This window comes from Ictidomys tridecemlineatus, chromosome 1 (genome assembly GCF_052094955.1).
Source record: "Ictidomys tridecemlineatus isolate mIctTri1 chromosome 1, mIctTri1.hap1, whole genome shotgun sequence".
In the NCBI taxonomy this organism is placed as follows: domain Eukaryota; kingdom Metazoa; phylum Chordata; class Mammalia; order Rodentia; family Sciuridae; genus Ictidomys; species Ictidomys tridecemlineatus.
Window position 1 is genome coordinate 35,854,652 of NC_135477.1, and position 25,782 is coordinate 35,880,433.

At 36.1% G+C, this 25,782-nt stretch overlaps 1 protein-coding gene across 5 annotated transcripts; it reads left to right on the forward strand.

Moving 5' to 3' along the window:
* The first annotated feature begins 41 nt into the window (after positions 1 to 41).
* On the forward strand, positions 42 to 24,504 carry LOC101969797 (jerky protein). 5 transcript variants are annotated; one of them, XM_005333769.4, is made up of 3 exons: positions 42 to 749; positions 5,413 to 5,557; positions 12,340 to 24,504. In XM_005333769.4, exon 3 carries the CDS (start codon positions 12,557 to 12,559, stop codon positions 14,216 to 14,218), a length of 1,662 nt encoding a protein of 553 aa, XP_005333826.2. In that variant the 5' UTR covers positions 42 to 749; positions 5,413 to 5,557; positions 12,340 to 12,556; the 3' UTR covers positions 14,219 to 24,504. The 5 variants fall into 5 exon arrangements, with proteins under 5 accessions (XP_005333826.2, XP_040127957.2, XP_021587629.2 ...); XM_040272023.2 differs by having other exon boundaries at positions 42 to 523; XM_021731954.3 differs by having other exon boundaries at positions 42 to 208.
* The last annotated feature ends 1,278 nt before the right edge of the window (positions 24,505 to 25,782 follow it).

Below are 25,782 nucleotides of genomic sequence, written 5' to 3' on the forward strand. Positions count from 1 at the left end.
GCTCCCGGAAGAAGCTTTCAAATCTGAGGGCGGGACTTGGAGCATGAGGCGACCAATGGGCAGAGACCGGTTGGTGGGCGGCCGGGAGCCCAGGATGTGACTTCCCTCAGGGCTCCTCGCAGTCGCTATAGGTATCACTATCTGTTGGCTGGGACGCAGGTCTTGGATTCCATCCTTGAGACAAGAAAGACGTGGCGAAGGCCCGGAGGTGAGGCCTCTGCCGCCGCACTTATTCTTGCGGCTCCCCAGGGACGGGCCGAAGAATGGCGGGCTAGTCACCTCCGAGTCCTGTCCCCTCGGGGCCGGAAAAGACTCCTCTTGTCGGAACCAGGGGTCACTTCCCTAGCTGCACTAGCCTACCTGTAGACAGCGGCCCTGACGGACCAAACACATTTTATGAGCATTTTCTTTATTTTATTCTTTCAATATTTTTTTGGCTTTTCTGAGAGTTTAAATCAGCTACCGCTGCAAGGCGTTGTGCTGTTAGTCTTATCATAGGCATGGTCTTGGCATTGCCCAAAATGTAAGTGCCAGTGCATCCTTCTCTGCTTCTGTTAAAGTGGTCCTCTTGATTTGAGTGCGGTGCTCTACTATTACATTGATATGACAACTATTTACTTAGGCTGTCTCCTAACTCTACTTGATTTTAAAGAAAAATAACTGCTAACATAAATTGAGCGCTTACTTGTGCCATCGTGGTTCTAAGCTTATAAAATGGATTGTCTCACTGATCCTGAGAACCCTTTGAGGTAGGTACTATTATCAATCATCCCATTTTATAAATTCTGAGGAAACTTAAGTTCACAATGTTAAAGTAATGGGCTTAAAGGCAGATGGAGGGAAATTTAAATTAAGCTGAAGGATTTCAGGACACAGACACACTCTTATATATGGTCTTATTTTCAACTATTTTCCTTGCTTAAAAGCATTTTTAAAACACAGAGTTTGATGGGCTTACCATTTTTCTTCCATTGTCATAGGTCTCCCATCACCTACCATTGTTCTATTCAGTTTTCCTTCTTTCCCCACAAAATAGTCAAATTTGAGGTAAACCAATTGAGCTTGAAGTAGAGAACAGGATGCAGAACCAGGATGAAATAAGAACAAATAAATGTAGATGTAAAATGGAAGAAAATAGGGGAGATAAAGTAGAAACTTTTTTTTTGTCCAGGCTGGAATTTAAGTCTCTAATGGGCTCTATGTCGTATTTTCTATTGCTCTTTCAGGCAAGTCTATCCCTGAATCCCAGCTTTCTATTATATCCCACAATGCTTTTTGCTAGTTGTTACTGATTCCCAGCTCTTAAACCCTCCAGTTGCTACATTTATTATTTGGGAAATATTTGTTTAAAATCTCTATGGTAGAGGGTGGAGATAGTGGAGAAGGGAAACAGACACTTATCCTCAAGGGAACTGCATTCTAATGGGAGAAACAATCAAATGTAGATACAAAAAATTGAGAAATCACAGCTGTTTTGATTGATTAGAAGGAATATTCTTACAGCAATATGATTGTCACAGGGAAACCTGAGCAAATATTTCATCTGGATCTCCAAGGAACATTAGCATTTAACTAAGTAAGAAAAAAGAAACAAACATTCCAGGCACAAGGGAAAGGAGGAACTGAAAATTAAGTGGATTTTCTGTCATCTTATTCCAACTCCCAGCAGTGTTCCACAGTTGAATGTTTCATCTACACAATTAAATGTTTCAGCCTTAAAACACTCTTCATTTGGTGTTGGGTTACCACTCTCCTTTTGTATTACTAGCCATCTAAGTCACCTTTTCTATCTCTCCTACCCAACCTCTAAATAACGAATCCTCAGAACCTGAGGCCCTCTTTGGCTTCTCCACAGTTTTCTTCTTAGCAACCCTGTCAACCCAGGGATTTAAATAGCATCTCTCTAGTTCTGACACCTGAATTCCTTATCCTCCCTAGGCCTCTCCTCAGAGATCCAACTAGAAAGAATTATTCTAGTACTTATTTAACATCTTTAATTGAATGTGTAACATATCCCTAACTTAACATGTTCAATGTGAGATCAATTTTTCATTACCAAACCCTCTTCTCCCTAATCTCCATCTTAGTAAATGACAGCACCATGTATCTACCCAGTTACACAAAAACAAAAGAATCACCTTTGAGTCCTCAAGTTCATTTATCTTTCCATTGTGCAGAAGACCTCAGCTGAGGATTGAACCCAGTGCCTCACATGCCCAGTGCCTAACTCTACTTGGACTACAGCACCTACTTTAGGTGCTATATCTCCCTACACTATCACAGAGCTACCAAACTAATCTCAAAATGCAAATGATGTTATCACCTCCTTGCTGAAAGTCTTTCAATGACTTTTTAGAAATAAACATTACTTATACTGATAAGTGACAAAAAAAAAAGTTACAAAAGACTACAGTCGTCCCCCTTTTCCAGTTTCACTTTCTAAGTTTCAGTTACCCAGGGTTAATTTCAATCAAGAGATACTCATCAGAATGTCAGTAGTAACCTAATGCAACACAAGGCCTGTCGTTCACCTTACTTCATCTCTTCATATAAGCATCATATCATCTCACATCATCACAAAAAATGTGAATATAATACAATGTATTTTGAGAGACCAAACCCCATTTATATAACTTTTTTACTATAGTATATTTTTTATAATTGTCCTATTATTAGTTACTGTTAAGCCCTTAGTGTACCTAATTTATAAATTAAACCTTATTACTGGTATATATGCATTATAGTATAAATGTGTACATTATGGTTTTCATCCATGGTTCCTGACTTATAACTCTCTCCCCAAGGCAAGCCATAAAACTAGAATTTCTTTTCCCCAAGATGGGTCTTAGAAACCTTAATTTTACCACACCTTTCTGTCTTGGTGCTGGCCATAAAGAAATTCTCTGACCTACCCTGTCTGATGATAAGTCATAAGACCTCTATTTCAGAAGGAGGAATGCCCCAAAAGAAGGAATGTTGGTCAGAGAAGCTAAGAAGAATCAGGACAGACAAACCTTCCTGGATTTCTCCCACTCTATTAGCATTAGATCATACCCTTTTTGTATAATCACATTTCTACACTGTTGTCCATGCTTTATGACTACGCAATGAAGGCTTCATAAACACCTACAAGGAAAGGATTCAGAGAGCTTCTAGACTGCTGAACAAATGGAAGCTTTCAGGAGGTGAATGAGATCTCATCCACCAGCCAGGAGGGTGCCACACCCCAATTCCATGGGGTCAGAATTTCCTGAGCTTGGGACCCTTCCAGACCTCACCCAATGTTTCTTTTCATCTGGCTGGTTATTCATATATTTTAAAATGTCCTTTATGATAAACTGGCAAATGTAAGTATAATGTTGCCCTAAATTCTGTGAATTGCTTTAGCAAAATTCATCAAATCTGACAAGGGAGTTGTGGAAACACCAATTGTAAATGGTCAGTCAGAAGTTCCAGAGACCTAGACTTATAACTGAATGAAATAAGGGAAGGTTTATGGGACTGAGTCCTCAGCCTAAGGGATCTGATGCTACTTCCTGTTTGATCATGTCAGAAATGAATTAGAGATTGTCCAGCTAATGTACACTGCAGAGTTATTTGCTTGCTTACTGGTGATGAGAAATCCCTACACACTTTGGGATCACAGAAATGTTCAATATTTTGAGCACAAAGTAGAAGAAACAGTTTGAGTTTGGTTTTTCTACTTGGTATAAACAACAACAAATAATACATATTGGCTGAAAGGTTTTTGGGAAACAAAACATTAAGATTATTGCCAAAGAATGACCCTGCAGATTTATATATATATATATATATATATTTTTTTTTTTTTAATGTAGTGCTGATGATGGAACCCAGGGCCTTGCACATGCTAGACAAGCGCTCTACCACTGAGCCACAACCCCAGCCCCAGATTATTTCTTACTTATAAATGGAAAGACAATTTTGCAATGAAGAGATTTATTAGACATAACTTAACCAAATGAGGATATTTGTACCAGAAATGTTTGGCATGAATCTAATAAGAAAGCAATAATAAACAAACAAACAAATGTAAACTATCATATACCAGCAATTACAGGCTCTTCAGAATGTCATGACATGAAGAACAGGGTGGAAGATTGCTTTAGTTAGGAGAAAATGCCTAACTCTGGATTGGTTCACATATCTTTTAAAAATAATTGCAAAATGTATTTCATGGACAATTGGGAAAATTTAAATATGGACTACATATTACATGATATTGGATCAGTTTTTACTCATGTATTACAATGAATTTGGAATTATGTAGAAGAATGGCTTTGCTTTTTGAATGTACAACAATCTTTTTTTGTTGATTTATTTAGCAGCAAAGTGTCACAGTATCTACAACTTGCTTTCAAAAGATCTGACAAAAGCCAGGAGATGATGCTCATCTGTAATTCTAGTGACTCAGGAGGCTGAGGCAGGAGGATTGTAAATTCAAGGCCAGCCTTAGCAACTTGATGAAACCCTGTTTCAAAATTAAAAAATAAAAGCTGGTAATGTAGCTTAATTGGAAAGTGCCCCTAGGTTCAATCCCCAACACCAAAAATGAAGAAGGAAAAAATATTTGAACAACAACAAAACAAACACACACACACACACACACACACACAAACAAAATAGAAAGTAAATGTGGCAAAATATTAATTGATAAAAAATATTAATTGATGAGTCTAGGTGAAAAGTATAATGGTAAGGATTGTGTCAATCTTTCAACTTTTTAAAATAACTTTTGAGATTTTTAAATAAGACGATAAAATTCTAATCTTTACTATGACCTACAAAGCCCTGCACAATAAGGCCCCAACCACCTTTACTTCCTTCTTACTTTATGTAGTAAATTGATCTTCTCTGTGTACTTCAAAGACTGTTTTTTCCAGCATGCAGAACTTTTGCAAGGATTGTTTTCTGTACCTGAATTTTCTCTTCTCCCATTCATTAGATGGCTCACTTCTCTTTCTCCTTTGGATTGCATGTAAAATACTACCTTCTAAGAGAAGACTTTCCTGACTGCTTTATCTCAAGGGCCTTTTTTTGTTATTTGCAGATTTTTACTTATTACAACTAACATTTACTGATTTCCTTTACAGTTACAGTTACTCTATCTCCTTTACCTAAAGTGTAAGTTCTAGAAATTAAGAACCGCATTTCTCTCAGCCACTGGTGTATCCTTAGTGACTCTATGAATACATTCCAAGCAAATATTTGTTAATCAGTGAATGAAGGCTGATGTGGACACTGTGAGAAGAATGATAAGGAGTGAATTTGAAGAGATAAGCTAAGAATAGACCCACTCAGCCAACTTACTTTTTCGATTGTATAAAATACTACCAAACTGTTTTAATGATGAGCACAGTACAATCCAGTCTGCATCTCTCTTTTGAAAAGGTTATTCTCCCAGACAAGAATAGAAGCAGCCAAGGAGGATGCTGTTGAACCAGTTAGAAGGCTTTTACCATCATCCCAGCAAGATATGATAATGTGGACTTGGGAAATGTCAGAGAAGATGCAAAACAGAGGACAGATTTCAGAGGTATTCTTTGCTGCATTTTCCATTTCAGCACCAACCACTAGGTTTTGCCCAGAGAAACAAAGCCCATGTGGCCAAAATTTTTATTTTTTTGACAAAAATAATACACAAAAACAATCAGGAATGTTGACTTACACCTTTAATCTCAGTGACTAGGGAGACTGAGGCAGGAGAATTGCAAGTTTTGACTCCAGCCTCAGCAACTTGGTGAGACCCTATCTCAAAATAAAAATTTTTTTAAAAAAGGACTGGAATGTATCTCAATAGTAGAGTACCCCTAGTTTCATACCCCAATACTGCCTTAAAGGAGAAAATAAAACAAATGTGGCAAAATATTAATAATTGATTAATGAATGAAATGAATAATGGTGTAAATTATGTCAATCTTTAAACTTTTTAAAATAACTTTGATATATTTTCTAAAACAAGAAGAGAAGATTCCTATTGCAGAGAATTCTTTCTTTAGCCTTGATATAAACATTAGCATAAAAAGAAAATATTGGTAAATTACATGAAGCTGATTTTCTAGCCTGGTCATAGCTTCTACTATTAATAAAGGCATACCTGGTGATATTGTGGGTTCGGTTCCAGATGACCACAATAAAGTGAATTTTACCATAAACCAAGTCACAGATTTTTGGGTTTCCCAATGCATATAAAAGTTGTTTAGAGGCTGGGGTTATGGCTCGGTGGTACAGCACTCACCTAGCACATGTTAGGCACTGGGTTCGATCCTTAGCACCACATAAAAATAAATAAAGGTATTGTGTCTACCTAAAAAACATAAAAAAAGAAGTTATGTTTAGGCCAGGCACCATTCCACACCTATAATTCCAGTGATTAGGGAGATTGAGGCAGGAAGATTGTAAGTTCAAAGCCAGTTTCAGGGCTGGGGATGTGGCTCAAGCGGTAGCGTGCTTGCCTGGCATGCGGGTTCGATCCTCAGCACCACATAACAAACAAAGATGTTGTGTCCACCTATAACAAAAAAAAAATAATAAATATTAAAATTCTCTCTCTTTAAAAAAAAAAAGCAAAGCCAAGTTTCAGCAAATTAGCAAGGCCCTCAGCAATTTAGTGAGACCCTGTCTCAAAAAATAAACAGGACTGAGGATGTAGTTCAGTGGTAAAGTACCCCTGGGTTCAATCCTCAGTACAGAGAAAATAAAAAGTTATGTTTATATTGTAAGTGTGCAATAGCATTCTATCTTTTTTAAAATGTACATACCTTAATTTAAAAATACATTATTGCTAAAAAAAAAAAATTACCAGCAATCATCTGAGCATTCAACCAATTTAATCTTTTTGCTGGTGGAAGATCTCAGAGTTGATGACTGCTGATTAATCAGGGCGATGGTTGCTAAATGGAATAGTTGTGTCAATTTCTTAAAATAAGACATCAATGAATTTTGCCACATCAATTGACTCTTCCTTTCACCAAAGATTTCTCTAAAGCATGAAATGTTTAATAGCACCACAGTAGAACGTCTTTCCTCAAACCCTGCCACTACTGTAAAAACTAAATTTATGTAATATTCTAATTCCTTAGTTGTCATTTCAATAATGTTCACATCTTCTGTACCAGGAGTAAATTTCATCTCAAGAGACCACTTTTTGCTTATCCATAAGAAAAAATTTCTCCTCTTTTAAAGTTTTATTGTAGCCAGGCACAGTGGTGCATTCCTGTAATCCCAGCAATTCAGGAGGCTGAGGCAGGAGGATCACAGGTATAAGACCACCTCAGCACTGTAGCAAGTATCTGTCCCAAATTAAAAAAAAAAAAAAAGTGCTAGGAATGTAGCTCAGTGGTAAAGTGTCCCTGAATTCAATTCCCAGCTCCAAAGAAAACATTAAAGTTTTATCATAGAATTATAGTAGTTCAACCATATTTTCAGGCTCCACTTCTAATTCTATTTCTCTTGCTATTTCTACTACATCTCTAAGTCACTTCTTCCAGTGAAGTCTTGAACTCTTCAAAGTCATTTATAAAGGTTGGAGTCTACTCCTTCCAAGTTAAGGTTGATATTTGGACCTCCCAAGAATCAGGAATGTCCTTTATTTTCTTTTTCTAGCCCTGAGTTTTGGATCAGGGCTTTGCATGTGCTAACCAAGTGCTCTTCTATTGAGCTTCATCCCCAATCCTTTTTATTTTATTTTGAGTTAGGGTCTTACTAAGTTACCCAGGCTGGTCTCAAACTTGCAATCCTCTAACCTCAGTCTCCTACTTGGGATTTTAGGCATGTGCCACCATGCCCAACGTGGATGTTCTTAATGGCAACTAGAATGATTAATCTTTTCCAGAAGGTTTTCAATTTATTTTGCCCAGATCTTCAGAGAAATCTCTGACAACCGTAGTCTTACAAAATGCATTTCTTAAGTAGTAAGACTTAGCACATGAAATACTCTGATCCATGGCCTGCAGAATGAACATGAAAACAACAATAATTCTGTACATCTCCAACAGAGCTCTTGGGTGATCAGGTACTTTGGAAAGGGCCTTTTAAATTTTTTTTTAATCTCCTCCTTCCTTCCTGGAAAAGTGTTTTGTTGGCTGGTTGGTTGGTTGGTTGGTTGATATTGGAAGATGGGTGTGTGTGTAAATGTATATGGTATTGTTTTTTTTGCCATAAGTCTCAACAGTGGGCTTAAAATTTTCAGTAAACAAGGTTGTAAATGGATGGTTATCATCTAGACTGTATTATTCTATTAATAGTAACCAGGCAGAGTAGACTTAGTCTAATTCTTAAGGTCACTAGGATTCTCAGAATGACAGTTGAGTATTGGCTGCAACTTAAATTAATCAGCTGCATTAACCCCTAACAAGTGAGCCAGCTTGTGCTTTGAAGCCTTGAAGAAAGGCATTGACTTCTCTTTAGCTATAAAAGTCCTAAATGGCACCTTCCAAGGTAAAGGCTGTGTTGTTTACATTGAGAATCTTTCATTTAGTGTAATTCCCTTCAGCTATGATCTTAGCTAGATTTTCTGGATTACTTCCTGCAGCTTTAACATCAGCACTTGCTATTTCACTTTGCACTTTTACTTTGTGGATACAGTGTCTTTTCTTAAACCTCAGGAGCCAGCTTCTGCTAGCTTTAAACTCCCCTGCAGCTTCCTTGCCTCCCTAATACTTCAAGGAATTGGAGAGAGGGCCTTGCTCTGGATTAGGCTTTGATTTTAAGGGAGTGTTATATAGTTAGTTGATCTTCTATCCATACCATTAAACCCTTCTTCATATCTGCAATGAGGTTGTTTCACTCTTATCATTTGTATGTTCACTAGAGTAGCCCTAATAATTTCCTTCAAGAACTTTTCCTTTGCATTTCACAAGTTAGCTAACTGTATATTTCTAGTATACAACACAGGGTCTGGTTTCAAAATAGGAGCTAAAAATGATTATCGTTTTGATTAGGTATTCAATAAAAGTTTATTGTTTGAATCAATGGTACCTCATTTAGCATTTCCCCAGTATGTACACACACATGTGCATGTGTATGATACATTCATGTAACTAAGAATGGGTTTTCCACCATCCAGATCCTTCTAATTATCATAGCTGATGCTTTCATTTCTATTTAATCTTTGGCATTCTGTGGTAGTAAAGAAATCTACATTGTTTTGAAGAAAATTGTGAGTATTAATAAAGGTACAAAGAACAGTTCGGGTGTGAACTTACCAAAGTCTTAGGGCACAGGCAGACATTATTTACCTGCATTAGCCAAGTGGCTACATAAAGGGGGCTACAGTCGCCTGACAATGATGATGTTGGCACCTGTGGCTTCTCAACCCAAAGATGGCACATTCACTCATATGGGATACTGCTAGCCAGCAACCATTTCTTCACAGGGTTCTCTGTTCTACTTTGCCCTTTTTAGGAAGTCATTCGATTGAATATTAACTGTTGTTTTTTGTATGTCTTAACACTCATACAACAATCTTGATTTTGTAATCAGAAGCATCTGATGACAAAGATGGGATCAAGAAAGAAAAGCATACCACTAACATTTTAATACCTTTCCTCACTGCCCATAATTTTGCAAATATGAAAAATTATATGACCCAGTGGAATATTACATTTGGAATTACCAAAATGAAACTGTTTAAAATAAAAATGGCACTATTTACAGATCATATATATTGGTTTGGGAATAACACAAGGTGGTGCTAGTGGACCTCACATACATATTCTTCAGCAATCAACAAAGACCTGTTAAATCTGCTTATTCCAGAGTTTTATGTCTGATGAGCTATTTCAAGATTCTAGTTTTCTTAAAAATAAGAAGTAAGATCATGCAAACATGATCTTTTTGTTTTAGATAATATTATCTTTAGTATATGCATTTGAGATTTCAGTTACTAGGTAAAATAATGACGTCATGAATTTAATTTAATTATTTTTTATTAAGGAAACCCATTGAATTAATGTAATTGAAAAATAATGAGACCAATTTCAGTAAATACCTCCAAAAAATATAGTCATTGCTATATGCAAATAGGGCCTTCATATATTAAAGAAGGAAGAATAGGAGGAAGGGTAGAAGGAAAATGAGAAGGGGAAAATGTTATTTTTAAATATTTTTTGTTTTCAGTCATTCATGGAAATATTTTATCAATCTTATTTTTTTTAAAGAGAGAGGGAGAATTTTTTTTAATATTTATTTTTTAGTTTTCAGCGGACACAACATCTTTGTATGTGGTGCTGAGGATCGAACCCAGGCCGCACGCATGCCAGGCGAGCGCGCTACCACTTGAGCTATATCCCCAGCCCTATTTTATCAATCTTAAGTTACAGAGTTATAGACTATTAGGGATATAATGGAGACTACAAATGATCTAGGTCAGTCTTCTCATTTTATAGGGAAATAGAACTCAAGACCACGAAAAACTAATTGACATGCCAAAGTACTTATTATTAGCTAGTAACAGAACATACAACATGACCTTTTTTCTTTTTGTTTATAGTGGTCCTGGGGATCAAATTAAGGGCCTCACACATGCTAGGAAAGCACTGTACCACTGAAATACACCTCCATCCTTTATGAGAGAAATCTTATAAAAATTTCATATATATTCACCAGAGCCCATTTGGTATTCTTTAAAAAGTACAGTAAAAAGGTAATCAGCATTGTTATCACTACTTTTTAGGCTATTTTGAAGTACTCTTCTTTGCAACCAATGGCAAAACTGTAGGGTATTTTCAAAATAGCTAGAATTGCTTTCCTTTAAAAAGGTTTTGATTTTTTTAACTGTTTGTGCTGCTAACAACAAAATATCTCTCTCCAAAGGATTGCATTCTTTGACACTAGTTCAAAAAAGCAAGATTCATAGTCATAGTCATAACTTTAGACTGTGACCAATTTAGAGTACCCAATCATGAGCCAGAATACCTTAGTTCTAAAGCAAAACTTTACCAACAGAAATATATAAGAAAGATAAGCATAGGGGTTTTATGTGCTTTTATTAATTATTCAAGGAAGCTCCCCCAAATCAATGATTCACATTATTCCTTTGATGAGCAACCAGGAGATTTTTACTCCTTGATACAGTGCACCTAAGAAGATTTCAGATAAATGAGGATATGTCTTTCTTTAATAAAGTGGGGAAAAGGAGTATAATGGAGAAGTAGGAATACAGAACATTTGCTCAAGGAAAATTAAAGTCTGTTGAAGTAAGAGAAAAATAAATAAGATGTTATGGTCAGACAGGTGACTTCTAGGCTTTCACTTAGAAGTTTGTGATGCTGGACAAGGGTAGGTTAACTCTTTGAATCTGATACTTCTTAAATGCTAGCCTAGTGCCAACCTAGCAGACAGAAGGTACCAAATAAATGGTAATTATTATTATAATCTAATAGAGACCAATGTAGAAAAGTAAAATGAATGTTCTAGCCCCACCAAATATGATCTCTTCCTCTCTCAATGAATTTTATGCATTTTTTAATATTTGTTTACTGGGTTTTAAACTCTGAGATTATGGAAACTTTGCTTGACTTACATGGACTTCCCAGCCCAAAAGACTGCTCTTGCACCTAGTGGGAAAAGGGAGACTTAGGACTGAATCAATAGTCTTCAGGCTTTTGCATTACATGAAGATAATGAGAATGAAGAAGAGCATCTGGCCTTCCTATAGGAACTGTTAAAGTAGTACATGAAATAAATCCAAGACACAAAAGCTAAGTCATTAAAAATATCTAATACATTCTGAGTGCTAAGTTAAAGGAAACATCTCATTAGAATGTCTGAAATGTGTTTTAAATTAATTCTGAGTCATATTTTGGGTGTACAATTTATGGAACAGTTAAAAACAAGTAAACAAAAAACTTTTTAAATGAATGGATAACTAGTGCAAATTTATGTGAGTGCTGGAGATTTAACTGAAAAGAACTTTACTTTCATTTTTCTTCATTGTAGAGCAGTAAATAACCAAACAGATAAGTACCAAACAGATAAGTACCAACCACATGAGTCGGTCCAAAAACGAAAATCCGTATTCAAAGACTAAATTTAAGATTTCTAACCTCTTCTTGCCAAGACATGTCCATGTTATCCAGTGTGGGGCTCACCTAATAACTATATCAGTCACAGAATTGCTAAAATATATCCCAACTCAAATTTTTTTGATAGACAGTATCTTCTCCCCCCCCCAAAAAAAAAAATTCTTTCCAGTAAAGTGGTCAAATTTTGGGAGACTGAATATAAGCAGAACAGACAAGGAATAGCTGCATAATCTTGAAAAGGTCCTAGTTGAGCCTCAGCCTTTTCATCATTAAAATGATATTTTTAATACAGGTTCACAATCTCTACTCTGCAATCCCAAAATAAGACAAAAACAGAAAACACTCTGAAACTCAAAAGTGTTTTGTGAGTTTGGCACCGGGACTCTTTGACAACAAAACAAACCGTGGATAAACATGAAGCCTCCATTTTCTTACTACTCATATCCATTCACCACATATACCTCTGTATTTGCTGATGTTTCGTGACTTGGAATTAATAGCATTGGAAAATGTCCAAAAGAGTTAAAGATATACCTATGGATAATGGTGAGAAGAAGAAAAGGAAGCATCTGTCTTTATCAATAGCTCAGAAAGTAGAGTTATTACAGAAGCTTGATGCTGGTGTGTCTGTAAGGTGTCTTACAGAAGAATATGGTGTGGGGACCACCACCATATATGACTTAAAGAAACAGAAAGACAAATTGCTGAAATTTTACAGTGACAGTGATAACCAAGAACTAATGAAAAACAGAAAAACATTACATAGGGCCAAAAATGAAGATCTCGACCGTGTGTTAATTGAATGGATTCGACAACAAAGAAGCAAAGATATGCCCCTGACTGGTTTATTGGTCATGAAACAAGCTAGAATATACCATGAAGAACTGAACATTGAAAGCGAGTGTGAATATTCAGAAGGGTGGCTGCAAAAATTTAAAAAGCGTCATGGAATCAAATATCTTAAAATGTGCAGTGAAAAAGCTTCTGCGGATCATGAAACAGCTGAAAATTACATTGACGAATTTGCTAAGATAATATCTGATGGAAACCTTAGCCCTGAACAAATTTACAATGCTGATGAAACAGCTCTGTACTGGTGCTATGTTCCTAGAAAAACCTTAATCATGGCCGATGAAAAGGTACCAACAGATTTCAAGGATGCCAAGCAAAGATTAACTGTTCTTGGATGTGCTAATGCTGCAGGTACACATAAGATAAAACTGGCAGTGATTGGGAAAAGCCTACCTCCAAAATGTTTAAAAGGTACAGGCAGCTTACCTGTGCATTATTATGCAAACAAAAAAGCATCAGTAACCAGAGAAATCTTTTCTGATTGGTTCAATAAGCACTTTGTGCCAGCAGCACGAGCTTATTGCAAGGAAGCCGGACTAGAAGACAATTGCAAAATTTTACTGTTCCTAGACAACTGTTCAGCACATCCCCCTCCAGAACTTCTTGTGAAAAGTAATGTTTTCAGCATCTTCCTTCCCCTGAATGTGACATCCGTAATACAGCCTTGTGACCAAGGAATTTTACGCTCCATGAAGAGCAAATATAAACACTTTTTCTTGAACAGGATGCTTGCTTCAGTGAACAGAGGCCTGAAAATCCAGGACTTCCTTAAAGAATTTAGTCTTAAGGATGCCATCTATGCAATTGCTAATGCATGGAATGATGTTGATAAGTCAACATTAACAAATGCTTGGCACAGACTTTGGGCTACAATGATGTTTGAAAATGACCTTACTGATGAGGATTTTGAAGGATTTAGAGACTCTAATGAGAAGATCATGATATCAAAACTTATTACTTATGCCAAAAGTTTATCAGCTGAAAGTGTAAATAAGCTAGAAGAAGCTGACATTGAAGAAATACTGAACATTGATAATGATGTACCCGTTGTGCATCCTTTGAGCGAGGGGGATTTTGCTGAAATGGGTGTAAATACAGATCAGTATGAAGATAGTAGCAGTCACGATGATGACATGAATACAGGTGAAAAAATCTCTATAGAACACCTGGTGAAAATGTGTGACCAGTTAATTGCTGGTCTTGAACAATGTGCATTCATCAGTGAGCAAGAGATCATGGCGATTTACTCAATTAAAGAGAAATTGCTGAGACAAAAACCTGTGTTAAGGAGGCAGATGACGCTGGAAAAGGCCTTTTAAAAAGTTCTATGTCACTTGAGAATCCTGTTTCTGGCTCATTATGTCTAGCTGCCTCCTGGTTTTATAGACAATGGTAATATTGGTGTAACTTTTTCTCCAAGATTCTCTAGGAACCAGAAGTGATGAACATTTATTGCATTTATATGTGTTATACATTAGTTTTCATCAGTATGAATATAATTTTTACTTAAAAATTTCCTTTGGGCTGGGGATGTGCCTCAAGTGGTAGCATGCTGGCCTGGCATGTGTGCGGCCCAGGTTTGATTCTCAGCACTACATATAAACAAAGATGTTGTGTCTGCCAAATACTAAAAAATAAATATTAAAATTCTCTCTCTCTCACTCTTTAAAAAAAAAAATTTCCTTTAAAGTGAGAAGTTTTACCAGAAGTAAAAGAAATAAGAAGCTTAAAGTATATAGTCTATTCTTATTTCATTTACCAGTAAGTGTATTCACTTATTGATAAATTCACTAATTTATTTATGTAAATAAATCATTATTATTTATGGTCTTTATTCCACTTAGTATAATTTTGTGTGTCTGTGAGTGGTGCTGGGTATTGAACACGGGGCCTCACACTCACTAGGCAAGCACTCCACCATTGTTGTATCCCTAACCCTTCATACATTTCTTTACAGAAATATTAATATATTTCATAACCACTTAGTATATTACAAAGTATATAGTATATGTATTCTATGCCAAAGAATACCAATTTTTTCTAAATTGCAAAAAAAAAAAATCTCACTTCCAAAACACATGTGGTCTCCAAAGTTTTGGATAAGAGATTGTGGGTCTGAAATACTTAACCTTAAGAGATTTGTTTTGCAGATCCAATGAGATTATCAATGTAAAGTGCCTAGTATAAAATAAATACTCATTAAATGATGTTGCTATTACTATTATTTTATTATCCTACCCTTAAAAGTGTGGGAAAAAAGACCTTTCTGACAATAGTTAAATAATTTAACCTAATATAAATAATGATAAGCACTCTTCAAATTTTATCACCCTAAGAGAAGCTTTGGCAATATGCTGATAATAGGTACTTGAGTATCTCCTAATATTTATCCAGAGTTGGAAGGGTTTCCCACATCAGAAGATAAAACATGTCATGCCATGTTGAACTACATTTCATGTAAATAAAATATATCCACTTCTAGTGTTCTCTTATTCATCAAAGAAATATTAATATATCTATCTGCTAAACATTCCCTCAGCTCTCTCTGCCACAAACACCACATAAATAAGAACTAAATCTCCCTTGTGATCAAGGGTCCTTAACCCTCCTTGTGTAACCTCGGCTATCATAAGAATTTGAACATAACAGAATAAATAAAATTTGTATTCTATAAATAAGGGTATTCTTAGCCTAATGAATGTGAATTGATTCCAGATAGCCTGGTCTTTATAGAAGTTGTTCATTTAAAATATAAAATTTAATTCTTTTATTATAAAAAAATACATAAGATTTCTAGAAACTGGAAAATGTGGTTTTTAAAGAAGGAAATAAAATTATCCCCAATCTTATAACTATTGATATTCATTCTTAGTTTTTATTTACTTTCATAACTATCTATTGTGTTAAACAGTAAGCCTTAGGCAGAAAGCAGGTCCATTCATTCCTGTTCTCTATCCTCACCTCTTCACAGTAGCAAGCATAGTAACATGTTTTAAAAATACAAACATTTACAAACTTAGAAATCAAACTGTATTCACATTTTTTTATTTTTTGTTGTTTCTGTCTCTCTCTGTGTGTGTGTGTGTGTATTTTTTCAGGATTACTTTTTGTTACTACTACATCATGAGCATCAGATGTATTTGATCTGACAAAAAACAGATTTGTACATCCACTCCTTTTTGCTTCTGAGACTTGTTTCTCCGAGGCCTCTCTGCCTTCTCTGTTTTCCCCACTATTCCCCAGTCATAATTTCCCCTCTTATTTCCTATTAGCTTGTGTACCTGCCCTCTACTAGCTGCTCCCATAAGGTATAGTAAACCCTCACCATCATGTGAACTTTTAGATAACCTGACTGGCAGTTGGCTCCCATGCTCCACTTCGTTGGGGTGAGCTCAAATTGTACAGAAAGAAGCAGGAAAAGGAAGGGAAAGAAAATCCCAACATGCAAGGTAATAGCAACAACTCCACTTTGGTAAACAGGGATGTGGAAGCTGGTCCTTGAGTCCTCAGTATGCTTTCCAATCTCATACAATCAGTAATCAAACTGGGTCCCAACTAATGGAAATTCCTAATGTTATTGTGCTTCTCTGGCCATCTCAGGCAATGGTTAAAAAACAGACCCATTGATATTTTAGCCAAAGTAAACAAATGACTATCAAGAGATACTTAATTTCATATCATGAGCTGGACCCTAGGAATTGGTCTTATATATCAAATTTTTGGACCTCGTTTACTATGTTATGTCAGGCTTTTTTCTGTTCTTTTTACAAAATTCAAATGATAGATAATATTCCTCTCCCAAATAATATGCTTTACTTGAGCTGTTCATTTCTTTACCTAGGAATAAGTATCATCCACAATGGGAATTATTATTATTATTATTATTATTATTATTATTATTATTATTATTATTTGAGAGAGAATTTTTAATATTTATTTTTCAGTTTTCGGTGGACACAACATCTTTATTTTTTTATTTTTATGTGGTGATGAGGGTCAAACCCAGCGCGCTAGGCGCATGACAGGTGAGCCAGCGCGTTAATGCTTGAGCCACACCCCCAGTCCTTTTTTTTTTTTTTTTTTAAGAGAGAGAGAAAGAATCTTTTTTGTTGATGGACACAATACAATGCCTTTATTTTTTTTTTTTTAATATAGTGCTGAGAATGGAACCCGAGTCCCGCCCGTGCTAGGCGAGCACTCTACCGCTGAGCCACAACCCAGCCCCCACAGTGGGAATTCTAATAGATAAATAGTGACTGCCTAAAGTACAAGATTGAGAACGGAACCATGTCCTGGCTTAGTCGGTCAGTGTGTGGTGATCCTCTGTTGAAGTCTGCCATTGGTAAAGAAAGTTGAAGGGAAAAATATGTACCAGGTACCCCTCCTGAGGATCTTACATTTTTCCCACTCACCTTTGATTTACGACCTTCTACTTATGCTGAATTAGTTCATAGGTGATCTCACAGTCTTGTATCTTTAACCCTTATCCTGCATTATGTTGTTCCAGACATAGATGGGATCCCTTTCCTTTACACACACACACACACACACACACACACACACACACACACACACGGCCCCCAGCCATTTGTATTTCAATCATTATTAAAAGACTGGTCATAGAGAGGTTACTCTGATATAAACCAGAGACATTAAGACTTAATGTCTGACTTAATGTCTTAAAGACTTAAGACATTATAGTCTTAAAAAGTTCAGCTAAGGGGCTGGGATTGTGGCTCAGTGTTGGAGCGCTTGCCTCGCACATGTGAGGCACTGGGTTCGATCCTTAGTACCACATAAAAATAAATAAATGTATTGTGTTCATCTACAACTAAAAATATATATTTTTTAAAAAGATCAGCTAAAATGAACCCTGTGATGTTGAATCAGAATCCAGTGCATTAGTATGAACTCGTTTTTAATATGTAAACACGGTAGATGCAGAAATATAGATGTGTTAGTATACATACACATAGGTTAGTATACATGCATCTGTGTTCACCAAAAGAACCAAAAAGTAATAATTTACCAGTAGTGAAAAGCTCACCAGGCACTAAATTTTATTTCTAAATACCATTCTCCAATAAAAGGAACCAGGGTTTCTTAGAAGGTTGATTGGTCTGAGTGCCATGGCGCATGCCTGTAATCCTAGTGGCTCAGGAGGCTGAGACAGGAAGATCCTGAGTTCAAAGGCAGCCTTAGCAAAAGCGAGGTGCTAAGCAACTGAGTAAGACCCTGCCTCTAAATAAAATGCAAAATAGGGCTGAGGATGTGGCTCAGTGGAGTGTCCCAGAGTTCAATCCCCAGTATCCACCCCACAATAAAGAAGGGTGATTGGTCCCAACAGAGCCAGAAAAAAAAAAAAAAGTCTGAAACATCTTCTGAAGGAAAAAAATTATTTTTCTTCACGTGAATCTTTTCTAAGATACATGAAAATCAACATAAAGAAGCTCTGAATGGCCAAAACTGGAACAATTTTAGCAACAAAATAATGATCATATTGATTTATAATACATATAGCAAAATACATATCCCTAATATCCCTCATATAGTTTAAATAAATAACTGGCTAAATAAATAAGTGGGGTAGGGGATTCTCTTCCTTAAAGTAGAATTATAATTCTACGCTAGATTGATAGAAATAGAAAGTCATCATTAAGCAAATAACAATGATAATTGCTCCAGATATGATATATTGATGGATGCAAAAATTAGTGAACAAAAATTTGAGAAGAAACATACTTTGTATAGTCTCAGATTATCTCCAACTGCCACCTTTGGAGATCAAATGTAACTATGGTTTGGGTTTAAATAATATTTGTTTTTCTCTCTTACACTCCCAAGTTTGTAAAAGTTCCTATAATCCTATTTCTTTGTTTTCTTTAAATGATGACTATGGGCATTAACTCTGAATCTGGACATGTCTAAAATTATCTTCACTTTATTCTTTTTCTTTGAAAATATTGTTAGAATGCCTTTTAAAACCTTCATTCCTTTGTTAATAATCTGGTTTTTGTTTTATTTTGTTTTATAAATAGTAGGATTTTACCCTTCATCTTAGTTTTCTAAAATTTTACCTGCCAGTGCCTAGTTATGATCTGGGGTTTTTGAATATGTATTTCTATTTAAATTTGTTTTTCTAGGTAGCATTCATAGGCCCTTTGGAAGTCTTTTTATTGACAAAGAGGTATTTTATTCTGTTATTTTAATATTTCCTCTGGCCTACTCCCACCATTCTCTCCTTCTAGAACTCTTAGATTTTCCTAATAGTTGGTAATTCTTGGTTGTGTCCTTAATGTTTGCATTTCCCTTACCTGCTCAGCTTCCTATTTGTTTGTGAATGCTTATCTATGTGTTTTGTTTTTCTTCCTGTGGTTACAGACAGAGTTGCTCAGTAGTACACCTGGACATGGGAACTCTTGCTTCCTTTGCGGGTACACAAATCTCTTGGGTATTTCCCTGCTTTTAGTATCTAGGTGTTACCATTCACTGAAATTGCTTTTGCAGTTTACTCCATAGCACAGTAGGAAAATAAAAGAGAAGAACTGCCTAAATATAAAAGAAAAATCACACTGAGTGTTGATTTGAGATTTCCTTCTGGTCCCCATATCCATTTTCTTCAAGCTTAGAGCAATACTGAAGCCTATCTCACAATTTATAGGTGCCCTCTTCACAAGTTTTGGGTAGTGGTTCCTTCCTTCATTGTTTCCCCAATTCTATATTCTGTCTTTCATCAATTCCCCCAAATTTTCTGGTCCATTTAAAGCAATTCAATTTGTTAAATGAGCATGGTTATCAAGTATCTCCTTTGTGTTAGGGTTTGGATCAGGAGAAAATGGCAACTAGATAAACTTGTTTTGATCCAATAAGACACTACTTTTCAGACAAAATATTATCCAAAGGATTACTGTAGTAAACAGGTAATAACAAAACAATCTGGCTGAAGCAGAGGAGGCAGTCCTGAGCATGAATTGCTTGATCTCTTCTTTGCACTTCACTGCAGTTCCTGAGACCTTCCATGGATCCTAGAATTCTGCAGAATAGTTTAGAAATCACTAGTAGGATTTATAGCTCAGAGCTCAGGAGTATCTGTCCCTAGTGGATTCTTTTATTTTTCTTTATATATATATACTTATTTATTGGCACCATGATTGAACCCAGGGGTGCTTAATCACTAAGCCACATATCCAGCCCTTTTTATTTTTTTATTTTGAGACAGGGTCTTGCTAAGTTGCTTAGGGCTTGGCTTAAGTTACTGAAGCTAACCATGAACTTCCCTCCTGACTCAGCCTCCCAAATTGCTGGGATGTATTTGTGTGTGTGTATCTCTATCTCCATCTCCTGCCCTTCCCCTCTCCCTGGCTGTAGATCAAACCTAGGGCCTCACACATGCTAGGCAAGTGCTCTATCCCTGAGGTATACCCCCCAGTCTCTAATAGGTTCTTTTTTTTTTTTTTAAAGAGAGAGAATTTTAATATTTTTTTAGTTTTCGGCTGACACAACATCTTTGTTTGTATGTGGTGCTGAGGATCAAACCCGGGCCGCACGCATGCCAGGCGAGTGCGCTACCACTTGAGCCACATCCCCAGCCCCTCTAATAGGTTCTTAATAAATAGTAGCTATACATATATGTATGTGTGTGTATTTAAGATAGGCTCTTGCTGAGAGCCATAGCCAAGTAGGAATGGCTTGAAAGGTGATGCCAGCAAGCCATTGAGATGATATGATTATGTTAAGATGTGCATTCAATTGGAGATTAGACCCCTGCTGTCCGCCTGGGCCTGCTATTTTGGAGCTCTGACTCCCGGAGAGTTCCCATTGGTTGGGGAAGTGCGGTAGGAGGGAATTCCGGAGGAGGGATTTCCTGTTGGAGTAGTGTGTCCCTGGAGAAGGCTGCGTTTGTGGGACTTGCGGGAGTTTTGGAAATAAAGTTTGTTCCTGCTTGAGTGGCTCGTGATTTTGTGCCCAGCCAGACTGCAGCAGGGTCTCACTAGATTGCCTGGGCTAGCCTCAAACTTGTGATCCTTCTGTTTTAGCCTCTAGAATAATTGACATGATAGGCACATGCCTATGTGCCTGGCTACAGCAATCATTATTGTTACTATTAAAACATTGCCCCCTCAACCTTAGACCTGCCCAAGTCCTGAGACCAACTTCTGCTACATTCTTAAGGTCCCATATTAGAGAATTTTTTTTAAAAAAATTTTTTTAAAAAAATTAAAGAACAAATGGCAACTGAGTAACTACTAAATATACCTAAGTGCTCTCTCAAACATTTAAAATATCACCTTGCTTAATCTGCACAATGACCCCATGAGACAAGCATTTTGATCTCCAGGATGTAATAAGGAAGTAGTGGCTCAGAGAAGATAGGCAGCAATGAGCACAAATTAAAATGTGTAAGAAATGTTCTGATAGTCCATTTCCTTAAATTTAATTAAAACCAAGTTCTGGCATGATCCCATTGGAATGGAGGAAATGATGTCTCAGCCATCCAGAGCTTTCCGGGTTTGAAGGTCTTACCCAGGATGAAAAGCTTGGAGGGGACTGTCCTGTCATCTTCCTTGCATCTGCACAGCTCTGCTAAATGCAAAAAAAAAAAAAAAAAAAAAAAGTATACTCTAGATTGCACCACTCCGTGGCTTCTGTGTGACCTGTGATGCCAGGAACTGTTGAGAAGTTGGAGTCCCAATATCTTTAGAACCTCAAGATACATTCCACCACACAGCCATGTTCTGTGAGGACCAGCTTCCTCCTCCAGCCACTGTACCAAGATACTCAAAACCTCATGAATTCTTTCATCCCTGGCACTCACTTTATAGTGTAAGAGACTTTTTTGTCTCTTCTTTCTTTCCCTCAATGTGTTCCCTTTCTCCTCTTTTCAGAATAGCTAGCAGAATCTAACAGAGTTTTTAAGCTTTTACAAAATAATTACTGCTTCATAGCTGGGCACAGTGGCCTTTGCCTGTAATCCCAGCAGCTCCGAAGGCTGAGATAGGAGGATCAAGAGTTCAAAGCCATCCTCAGCAATGGTGAGATGCTAAGCAACTCAGCGAGACCCTGTCTCTAAATAAAATACAAAATAGGGATGGGGATGTGGCTTAGATGTTAAGTGCCCTGTACCCCTGGTACTGCTACTAGTACTACTACTACTTCTGATAATAATAATAATAACGGCTTCATGGAACTTTCTCTTTTGTTTTGAGGAGAAAAAAAAAACTCAGCCAGTTACAGTGGTACATGCCTATAACCCCAGCAACTCAGGACTGAGCTAGAGGATCTCAGCAGCTTCAGCCAGCCTCAGCAATTTAGCAAGACCCTAAGCAACTTAACAAGACCCAGTCTCCAAATTTAAAAAAAAAAAAAATTTTAAAGTTGGGATGTCACTCAATGGTTAAGTGCCCCTGGGTTCAATCCCTGATACCCAAAAAAAATTTAAATTAAAAACAAAAAAAACCCTGAGACATGGGGACTGAGGGTGTAGCTTAGTAGAGCACATATTGAGCATGTGTGAAGTTCTAGGTTTTATCCCCAGCACCACAAAAAAAAAAAAAAAAGAAAGAAAGAAAGGAAAGAAAAAGAAAAACAAATCTACACCAAGAAAATACCAAATCTAATGTTGAGAAAGGAGATGGTGAGTACAGAATATGGATAATTATCTCAGTAAACTTTCCTGCCACAAAATTTCAGTTACTGATCCAAAGCCCTCCTAACACTAGTAAGAAACAAGAGTTAGGATTCAAAAACATTCTTCTAGCTATGCACACAATCAAAATAGAAATTCATGAAAATCAAGCTCCAGTTGTTGCAGAACAGATGCTTCTGGGCAAGGAAGAGCAGCAGCTGCAAATTCTAGGTGAGCTACCCTATGACCACTCATTGAGATGGCAAATGGGTGAGACCCAAGGATTTGAGTCTTACCAGGGTTTGCAATCCAAACCCACAACTGAATCACGTATAGCAAGACATTTCATCATCTTACACTAGATAAATACAGTACTTCCCAAGGACAGAATGTAAATTATTTTTGCCTCACAACTTTCACATGATTTATGCTTATGTAAAACTGTACTTTCCAGAAATGAAATGACAGTACTATTAAAGACCATCAAAATGGAATAAACCCAGTAAGTAAGGGGGAGGTAAAATGAAGTGACTTTTCTACATGGATATACTTTCAGAAGATTTTTAAATTATATTCTTTTCAACAGTAATTTCACATTTCCAGGTAGAAGGTTTTTCTTTTAAGTTTTATTTCAAGCAACTCCAATTTGTTCAAATTAATTTATCCCTTGCAATATCAATATGAACTTGATTATTCAAATTTAAGGAGTTTAGACACTGAGAAAACTAAGTTATTAAGTTACTGAGGAGTTTAGCCACTGAGAAAACTGAGTCACTTAGTTTTAGTTAAATCTTTACGTTTACCAAAGTATTTTTATATTTAACTCAACTGTAAAAATCACATTAAAATAAATGGGGAGGTAGAATGAGCCCTGAACAACCAAAATAACGAATTTAAAAGTTCAAGTTTTCATAAGTCAGGCTTTTGAACCCACATTATTTTGTTTACCCAATGCGTTTTTATCTGAATAAATACTTTAGACATATCATATAAAATGTGAAGAGAAAAATAAGAAAAATTGAACATAGAAAGAAAAATTCTTCTGAAGACCTACCACCCAAAAACTTCCACTAACATTCTTATTTTATTATATAAAATATAGACAAATTTTATATATGTTTATGTTCCAATATTCCCACTATTTTTACTATTGCTATTTCTTTTATATAGCCATCAACAGTATTTTCATTGAATTCTCTCTTTCTTTTTTAGTTATTGTAAAATAATTTCCTCCATTTTAAAAATTGACTCTTCATAATCCTTTTTAATGACTATCTAATACACTATTGTGAACCTTCATTATTTATTTAACTAATTCCCTATCAGAAACAGAGGATTTTCTGATTTCTGTACCTTCCTCTCCATCTGGCATTGTGGTATGTGATGGTGCTAAGAGCTTCTGAATACCAAAGGATAAACATCTTTGAGTAATCAATTTTCTACAAAATTGAAAAAGGAGATTCATTTTAAAGTAAACCTACCTTAGACATATTATCAAATGTAATTAAAGGGCCGGGGATATAGCCCAGTAGTAGAGCACTTGCCTAGCATATACAAGGCCCTGGGTTCAATCCCTAGCATTAGAAATGATTAAGTAAAAATTTTAAAAAAGAAGTTATAGAAATATTAGGAATTTTAAAGATAAAATGGGAAAATGATTTTTTTTAGTTTCCCAAGGTGGGTTTTAAAACTAAATGAAATGTGATTAAAGAGAATGATTTTGATCAGATACTTGTGAACCATAGATGCAACCTGCATTGGTAGAATTATGTAATGGTCTTTTGTGATGCTTGATTTTACATCTTCTGTACAGATACACAAGAAAGCGATGTCTGTATAAATACATAAGAAAACAAATTAATTAAACTTTCCCTTACTTTTACTGAAGGATATCTAAGAGTAAATGTATGTTTCCATGCTCTGTATTAAGTATGTGTATCCTTTGTCTATATTTTATATAATAAACTAAGAAAAACAGCCCTTTCTTGTTAAGTGTTTTGGCATTATTTTTCCAATTTTTCTTTTTGCATTATATGAAGTGAGTTTTATTTCTTTAATGTATCTTTTTCTTTCTTATTGGAAACATATTATATGTTTAAAAATGAATTTACAAAGGAGCTAGTATAACTCATTTGTTCTAAATTAAAAATATCCATTGATTTTAAATATAAATTTTACCCTCTTAAACATTTTTTAATGTTTAAAGTATATTCACATTGCTGTACAATAGATACAGAACTTTTTTATCTTGCAAATCAGAAACACTGTACCCATTAAACCACCCTCCTTTTCTGCTTCTCCCAGTAATCATCATTCTACTTTATATTTTTATAAATTAATTGGTTAACATTCTGTAGTTTACCCTTATACATGGTTTCACTTTCTGAGGGTTTAGTTTCCCAAGGTGGGTTCAACTTTTCATTTCTATGAAAAAATACTTGAGAAAAACAACTTTACAGGAGGAAAGATTTATTTTGGCCTGTAGTCAGCTGGCCCCATTGCTGTGAGTTTGTGGTGATAGAATATATGGTGAAGCAAAACTACTGACCACATCTTGGCAGAGAGAGAGAACAAGGAAGAGGCTGGGAAAAAAATATATACCTTTTCTGAGCATGCCTTCAGTGACCTACTTCCTCCAGTTTGGCCCTACCTCCTACACTTTCCAACACCTTCCAATAGTCTATTCAATTATGAACCCATAAGTGGATTATTCTACTGGTGACATCAGAGACCTCATGATCCAGTCATTTTTCAAAACCTCACCTCTGAACATTGCTGCACTTGAGACTGCCTAGGCCTTCAACTCACGAACCTTTGAAGTATATTCCAGATCCAAACTATAATACAAGGTCAACCACAGTCCAAAATTACTAAATGGAAACTTCCAGAAATTAACAATGCATAAGTTTTACATTGTGTGCCATTCTGAGAAACATGATGAAATCTTATGTCATCTTTCCCTTGTACCCAGCACATAGATCATTCCTTTGTCCAGAATATCCACACTCTGCATGCTACCTGCCATTAGTCACTTAGTAGCTGTCTCAATTTTCAGATTGACTGTTGTGGTATCATTTGTGATTGTGTTCAAGTAACCTTTATTTAATAATGACCCCAAAGTTTAAGTGTAGTGATGTTGGCAATTTCGGCATGCCAAAGAAAAGCCAAAAAGTGCTTCCTTTCAATAAAAAGGTAAAAGTTCTTGATTTAATAAGGAAAGAAAAAATACCATATGCTGAGGTTAAGATCTATGATAAG

What these genes read in the sequence shown, in the direction of transcription:
- LOC101969797 (XM_005333769.4), top strand. Translation starts at nt 12,557, where the DNA reads ATGTCCAAAAGAGTTAAAGATATACCTATGGATAATGGTGAGAAGAAG.